At 44.0% G+C, this 7,754-nt stretch overlaps 1 protein-coding gene across 1 annotated transcript in view; it reads right to left on the bottom strand.

Moving 5' to 3' along the window:
* Nucleotides 1-7,754, bottom strand: part of LOC135110895 (putative neural-cadherin 2) — a 165,265-nt gene continuing 157,511 nt past the window's right edge. The window contains exons 11-15 of the mRNA XM_064023524.1: nt 5,447-5,623; nt 3,540-3,728; nt 2,088-2,305; nt 1,302-1,511; nt 1-138 (exon numbers count right to left, since the gene is read on the bottom strand). Of these exons, the coding sequence (XP_063879594.1) occupies nt 2,093-2,305; nt 3,540-3,728; nt 5,447-5,623 (579 nt within the window). The 3' untranslated portion in view covers nt 1-138; nt 1,302-1,511; nt 2,088-2,092. The remainder of the gene's footprint in view (nt 139-1,301; nt 1,512-2,087; nt 2,306-3,539; nt 3,729-5,446; nt 5,624-7,754) is intronic.

Genomic DNA, 7,754 nt, shown 5'->3' with positions numbered 1-7,754 from the left:
CCAGTATCTTGTTGCAGGGAGAAGCCAGGCAAGGGCGGGGCGCTCCTCCAGGCGTAGGTCCTCTCCCTCAGCGCCTTCGTCAGGGTCCTTCACGTATATTCTCCCCAGAGGCACCTTTTCACTCCCTTCTCCCTCCTACTGGGGGGAGATAAACCGAAATTCATATGACAATAAACAATTAACGATAAGGAAAGTAAAAACCACTTTCAATTTACGTTACGAAAAGTACGTAGTGTGTGTGTGTGTGTGTGTGTGTGTGTGTGTGTGTGTGTGTGTGTGTGTGTGTGTGCTCCTCTCTCTCTCCTCTCTCTCTCTCTCTCTCTCTCTCTCTCTCTCTCTCTCTCTCTCTCTCTCTCTCTCTCTCTCTCTCTCTCCTCTCTCTCTCTCTCTCTCTCTTTGTGTGTGTGTGTGTGTGTGTGCTCTCTCTCTCTCTCTCTCTCTCTCTCTCTCTCTCTCTCTCTCTCTCTCTCCTCTCTCTCTCTCTCTCTCTCTCTCTCTCTCTCTCTCTCTCTCTTTGTGTGTGTGTGTGTGTGAGTGTGTGTGTGTGTGTGTGTGTGCTTGCAGTGGCGCAGGTGTTGAGTCCATTACACACTTGATGAGTTGTGGGCAGTAAAGTTCTATTAACGTTAAGGGTGAGGCAGTGGAGGGATCCGTGACCTCTTATCGCGACGCCTCCAACGATAAATAATATGAATAAACGCTGGAAGTTATTAAAGTCTCATTGTTATATCATGATGTTAAGAGCCACCACCACCAGCTGCACTATTATTACGGATAATATTGAGGTGCCGTTAGTGTTTTTACCATGTTTTCTGTTATTTCCTTCCTTTGTATCACCCACGTCCCCTGTTTTTCTTGTCTATTTATATACTTTTTTTTTTTTCATTAAGCTGTTAAACGAGGGCTAGGTCAGGTGGGGTTAGGTTAGGTTTAGATTAAATTAGTTCTTTAATTCATAGCTGATTCATATTTTGTCCAGAAATAAGTTGTCTCAAAATTAGTAGACTAAGGTTATTTCCATAATTTCCACTACTACTGCTACTGCTGCTGCTACTACTACTATTACTACTACTATTACTACCACTACTACTACTACTACTACTACTACTACTACTACTACTACTACTACTGCTGCTGCTGCTGCTGCTACTTCAACTACTTCAACTACTTCAACTACTAATTCTACCGTGTGTGTGTGTGTGTGTGTGTGTGTGTGTGTGTGTGTGTGTGTGTGTGTGTGTGTGTGTGTGTGTGTGTGTGTGTGTGTGTGTGTGTGTGTGTGTGTGTGTGTGTGTGATGACCTTGAGGACATGCGCCGTGACAGTCTTGGCGGCGGGCGTCAGCGGGTTGTCGTTCTGGTCGCCCACGTTGAGAGTCAAGGTGAGGGTGGCAGTACAGGGCTGCGGGGCGCCGTCACTCACCACCACTGGGACCAACAGGGCTCTCCTCTCCTCCCTGTCCAGTGCGCCGCGGACCCACACCACGCCAATGCCCCCGCCCGTCCTCCGCCTCTGTGACGTGGCAGGAAAGAAATACATGGGTGGAAGGTTTATTGTTATTAAGTTTTTATTGTTACTCAATTTAAGTTTTGGATTGGGTGAAAGGTGTGGATATTTAAACCTCCCGTCTTTCTCCTAGTCTCTCTTATTCTCTTTTCTCTTTGCGTCTTTTCTCCAGGTTCTGAATCGTCCATCTATTACGTGGCGTTGAGTATTGGAAGACTTATTATCAGTTACGAAACACTTCAGGTCTCAAATCTATGACCTCAGGGTATTGAAATTCTGTAGCATCATTAATTATTGAGCCACTCCTCTTCCTCCTCGTCTTTCTCTACGTTTCCTGTTCCTCCTTTTCTTCCTCTTTATTGTTCTCTTTCCTCTCGTCCTCCTCCTCATTGTCATTTTCTTCCTCTCCTTCACCCTCTTCCTTTTCTTTTGTCTATTCTTCCTTCACTACAAAACTCTACTACCGAACAAAAAACCTACTTTATCTTTACTCCTCTAAATCTTCTCACAACACATCTCTTTAAACTTCATTTCTATTCCAAGCCACCCCCAGCAAAGCCAATCATCTCTCCACCTACTCACTGGGATCAAACTCCACCCTGACGACGGAGGGACACGTGCTGGGGCGCCCTGGGGTCGAGGACGAGGCTGAAGGGCGGCCCGTGACCCAGATTCCAGTCGTCCGGGTCGTCGAGTCTGATTTTCGTCACCATCTGCGGCTCCCCGTTTTCTTCCACCTCCACACCACCCTTGGGCTCGCTCAGAAAGGGAGCGTTGTCGTTCACGTCTGTCACGGCGACCTGTTGGGGTGATGGTGGTGGTGGTGAGCGACATGTGCTGAAAAAATGGTCCCTTAATTTGATAGGATTATCTTGGTCTTTGAAAGTAGGTCTTATGGGAGTCCAGTGTTTCAGAATATGGGTGTGAATTGAAGTGAAGGTGAGAGTTTAAGATATTACCTGTTAAGAGCGAGTAAGTTCCTCCTAGTCCTTCGTATAGCTAACCCTACTTCCCTGTGACTTTGAAAATCGTCCTTAAGAGAGTTTCAAAATAAGGGTGTGAAATGAAGTGAAAGTGAAAGATATAAAGACATTATCTATTAAGAGCCAATAAGACCCTCTTACCCCCACTACTCCTTCCTACTCCCTTCTACTCTCTCCTTAAAGCCACTTACCTGTAATTACATACCTACTCCGTCCTACTCCTTCACCAGTACCTACTCTAATGTATCTCTATTCGTTCTTAATATTTAACTTCAAATATATTTAACTGTTAAACAAATTTTAAAAAGCAAAAAATCAACTTAATTAACTGATATAAACTTGCTATATTAATATTTTATTCTACTTTTCTTGATTTAAAATTCTGTAGTTAAGAGATTCTTTTTAGTTGTATAAATGTTTCTATTATTTTTCCAGGCCTGCACTTTGTAAAAGTTAAAAAATTTCAGCCTCAAAGTTCTTACCGCATAATAGACATGTGTTCCTTACTTAAAGAAGAGATATTGTACATAAGAACATAAGAAAATAAGGGAAGCTGCAAGAAGCCATCAGGCTTATACGTGGCAGTCCCTGTAAGAAACATACCTGTTTCCACCTATCATCCCCATCTATAAATTTGCCTAATCTTCTTTTAAAGCTCTCTAATGTCCCAGTACTAACAACCTGATTACTGAGTCTGTTCCATTCATCTGCCACTCTATCTGAGAACCAATTCCTTCCTATCTCTCTCTTAAATCCAAAATAAAATTTAATTTTGAACTTTCATTAGTGTTCCGTAGATAATATCTGTGTTTCACTTTCGAAAGAAATTTATAAAGTAAAAAACACACTTCATTGATTGATATATATTTTCTACATCAATATTCTTTAATTTTCATTATTTAACATTCTGCAATTTTGAAAAAAAATAAATAAATTTATAGGTCCTGACTTAAAAAGTACCTACTATCACAATAACAGTAACAACTCCCTTTAAAAGCACTTGTTATACATGTATCTCTCCGCTCCCTGCTATTCCAAAAAGAATACTCACAGTGAGGGTGGCTGTGGCGGTCCGGGGTGGAACACCATCGTCTGACGCCCACACGAGGAGAGTGTGGGCGGGGCTCTTCTCTCTATCCAGGCCGCCCGCCACCCGCACCGCTCCCACCGCGTCCACGCTGAACAAGGTGTGGGGATCGCTGTCAGGGGCGATGGTGAAGTGGATGGTCCCGCGACCTGCCTGAAGAAGGTAATGGTATTCCTGAAGGTACGCTCTCTCTCTCTCTCTCTCTCTCTCTCTCTCTCTCTCTCTCTCTCTCTCTCTCTCTCTCTCTCTCTCTCTCTCTCTCTCTCTCTCTCTCTCTCTCTCTCTCTCTCTCTCTCTCTCTCTCTCTCTCTCTCTCTCTCTCTCTCTCTCTCTCTCTCTCTCTCTCTCTCTCTCTCTCTCTCTCTCTCTCTCTCTCTCTCTCTCTCTCTCTCTCTCTCTCTCTCTCTCTCTCTCTCTCTCTCTCTCTCTCTCTCTCTCTCTCTCTCTCTCTCTCTCTCTCTCTCTCTCTCTCTCTCTCTCTCTCTCTTATGCAGTTGGTAAGAGAAAGTGATGTGGTGAGCTAGTGGATAATAGATATACAGCACAGCTTTTTTTTTTCCCCCAAGAAGTGTCCGTGCCACGTAAGAGAATGTTGATGAATAATGCGTGTCTTTAATTACATTGGAGGATTGTCCTATCGTTGAATGGATCAACAGCCTCGTTTTTCCCAAGAGTCCGCCGCTCTCTCTCTCTCTCTCTCTCTCTCTCTCTCTCTCTCTCTCTCTCTCTCTCTCTCTCTCTCTCTCTCTCTCTCTCTCTCTCTCCCTGCCACGCTGGCGGCGGAACGTACGTGCAATACTCGTGAAGAAACTGCGGCGCCACCCACCCAAATTTATATTCGCTCTAACTTTGAATCGGTTCACTGGAGTTTTATAATTTCTTCCGTATATAAATGGCTTGTCTGATAGCGCGCGTCACACACACACACACACACACACACACACACACACACACACACACACACACACACACACACACACACACACACACACACACACACAGTGGAACATATCTCTGGAGTTGCATAGTTTCTTTTCGTTAACGAAAAGCTTGCCTTTAGCGAAAGATTTTAGAGCAAGCACACCACACACGCACACACACACACACACACACACACACACACACACACACACACACACACACACACACACACACACACACACACACACACACACATCAAAAGACACAAACCCCACTTGTCTATACACAATTACTTCCTCACCACCACAACAATGAAATGATCTCCTGAACTATGAGATGATCTTAACTGTTTTGCTTCCTTGCTGTACAATGGCATAAAACTCACAACTGAATAATCAAGCATCAAAGAGGTGTCTCCATCATCTACATTTGATAAGTCATATTGCATTGGCTGACAGCCCTCTATCGGGAAGCTTACGAACTGGCAAGGTGAATGCACTGTGGGTAGATTTTTGATCTAGTAATAGTGGTCTGGGCGTGTTTAGAGGAGAGACGAGGAGTGTGTGGGTAGGAGGATGCTGGAGATGGATGTGCTCGGCAGGAGAGAGAGAGAGAGAGAGAGAGAGAGAGAGAGAGAGAGAGAGAGAGAGAGAGAGAGAGAGAGAGAGAGAGAGAGAGAGAGAGAGAAAGAGAGAAGATTTTATGGATGCAGTGAAAGAAGACATGCTTGCAGTGGGCGTGGCTGAGGAAGGTACAGAAGACCAAATGCATTGTAGAAGGGTGATCTGCTGTGGCGAACCCTAACGGGAGCAGCCGGAAGGAGAAGAAGAGGAAGAAGACGGCGATGACGACGACGATGACGACGACGACGACGAAGAAGAAGAAGAAGAAAAAAAAGGAGAAGAAGAAGAAGCTTTAGGAACACACCTCCTTCCAGCACCTGTACATACCCCGTCTGCGTCTGTGGCGGTGAAGGAGGCCAAGAGGGTGCCGGGGGCCGCGTCCTCAGGCACGGTGCGGCGGGCGTGCTTCTCCTGCAGTACCGGCGTGTTGTCGTTGCTGTCTACCAGGTTGATGTTGACCCAGGCGCTGCCCACCCGCCGCCTCTCCTGCCACCCCGCAGCTCCCTGGAGAGCCAACACACCACAATGTTAGCCGCTACCACTACTACTGGTGATAGTGATGATGCTAATAACAGAAACAACTAGTAATAAGACGTGTAATCATTAACCCACCGCTTCCTGGAGAGCCAAAGCACCAGAATGATGATGATGATGATGATGATGATGATGATGATGATGATGATGATGATGATGATGATGATGATGATGATGATGATGATGATGATGATAATAATAATAATAATAATAATAATAATAATAATAATAATAATAATAATAATAATAATAATAATAATAACTAATACAAACAACATACCAACTATGTTCACTGTTATGTTTATTATTTGGTAACATTCAAAGCAGTGTAAAAATTAGCATGGACAGACAGAAAAAAAAAAAAGAGGATAAAAGATTTGCTGCTGCTGCTGCTGCTACTGGTGAAAGTGATGATAACAAAAACTGGTAACAAGACATGTAATTAACTAAGAATAATAGGAATTATAGGAAATAGGAAATATGCGCCTTAATTAAACGCTATGTACTCTCATAAGGACTATTTTTAAAGACTGAGATGATTATTCATGTTATTATTGGTGTTTTCAACTGATAATGCATAAGCTTTGTCAAACTATCACTCTTGTCTTGAAAATACACTAGAAAACCCCCATTGACCTCTATTACTACAGCCTGTGACAAGACGCTGGAAAGTTTAAGAATACGATGCTAAAATGTTTATCTCTTCTGTACATGCCGAGATGCAGACCTCATATGATTTTTCTGATAAGATATTTTTGTGTTTAAGAATACGGTGCAATAATCTGTCTCTCCTACGTAAATGCCTGACTCATCTTTAGCCTCGCCCACCCCACCGCGACGAAGAGCTCAAATCATTCTTTTCGTACAGGCTTTCAAAATGATTCCTCGTCCTCCTCCTAGTGCTGCAAATGTTTCGCTATGTACATACTTTGTCTTGCACGTCTTGAATCCTGCGCGTTTTCCGGTCCTTTTCCTTTCCTCGATAATTTGTCTTGCAATTTTAACGCTAGCTTGCATCGCGTGTCAAGAACGAAACAAATGAGAAGGAAAATGAAAAAGGAAAGAAAAAATAAAGAAAAGATCTTATACTTGACGCTGTTTCGAAATAAGATGGAATTGAGTATGGGTTTAGAAAATTCTGTGATCTATGCTGAAATTTCTTTGACAATGTGATTAGCTTGTTGTTATCACGAAGAAAAAAAAACAGAAAAGCAAAAAGATTAGTTCCTGCCCCCCCATTCTCTCTCTCTCTCTCTCTCTCTCTCTCTCTCTCTCTCTCTCTCTCTCTCTCTCTCTCTCTCTCTCTCTCTCTCTCTCTCTCTCTCTCTCTGCAGCATAAAAGAAAAAAACACCACCATATTTTTGGAAGGGCAAAGAGAAAAAGGGGGTTTCTACATAACACTTCTGGTGGAAGGTGATGTGACTAACAGAACACGCAGTACTAAGCTACACACAAGAGGAGGAGGAGGAGGAGGAGGAGGAGGAGGAGGAGGAGGAGGAGGAGGAGGAAGAGGAGGAGGAATGAGAACCTCTTCCATAAACGGGGCACCTAACCATTCACTTCCTGGTTATTTGATTTAGTCTCTTATGTGGTACTTCTTCCCAGATGGTCCTCTTCCTCCTCCTCCTCCTCCTCCTCCTCCTCTTTCTCCTCCTCCTCCTCCTCTTCCTCCTCCTCCTCCTCCTCCTCCTCCTCCTCCTCCTCTTCCTCCTCCTCCTATTAATTTCTCCTCCTCCGCCTATTAATTTCCTTTTTCTTTTTCTCCTACGTTCTAGTCCTCGGCATCGTCTTTCTCCTTCTCTCTTCATCTCTATCTCCTCCTTTTACACATAGACAACGAGAGAGAGAGAGAGAGAGAGAGAGAGAGAGAGAGAGAGAGAGAGAGAGAGAGAGAGAGAGAGAGAGAGAGAGAGAGAGAGAGAGAGAGAGGCAGTCAGGGAGGGAGGGAAGCAAAATAATGTGGAGATAAAGAATAAGAGATTAGCAGTAAGTGATGAGACGTGATGGAGTCGTTGAGAGATTATCTTAATGGGGCGCGAGGGAGAAATGGTGAGGTGGTACACGGCGTAATATTAACAGCTGTAGAGATGCGCGGAAACA

Source organism: Scylla paramamosain, chromosome 2, assembly GCF_035594125.1.
Source record: "Scylla paramamosain isolate STU-SP2022 chromosome 2, ASM3559412v1, whole genome shotgun sequence".
Taxonomy (NCBI): Eukaryota; Metazoa; Arthropoda; class Malacostraca; order Decapoda; family Portunidae; genus Scylla; species Scylla paramamosain.
Note: the sequence above shows the minus strand (reverse complement) of the source record. Positions and strands in the feature narration are given on the sequence as shown.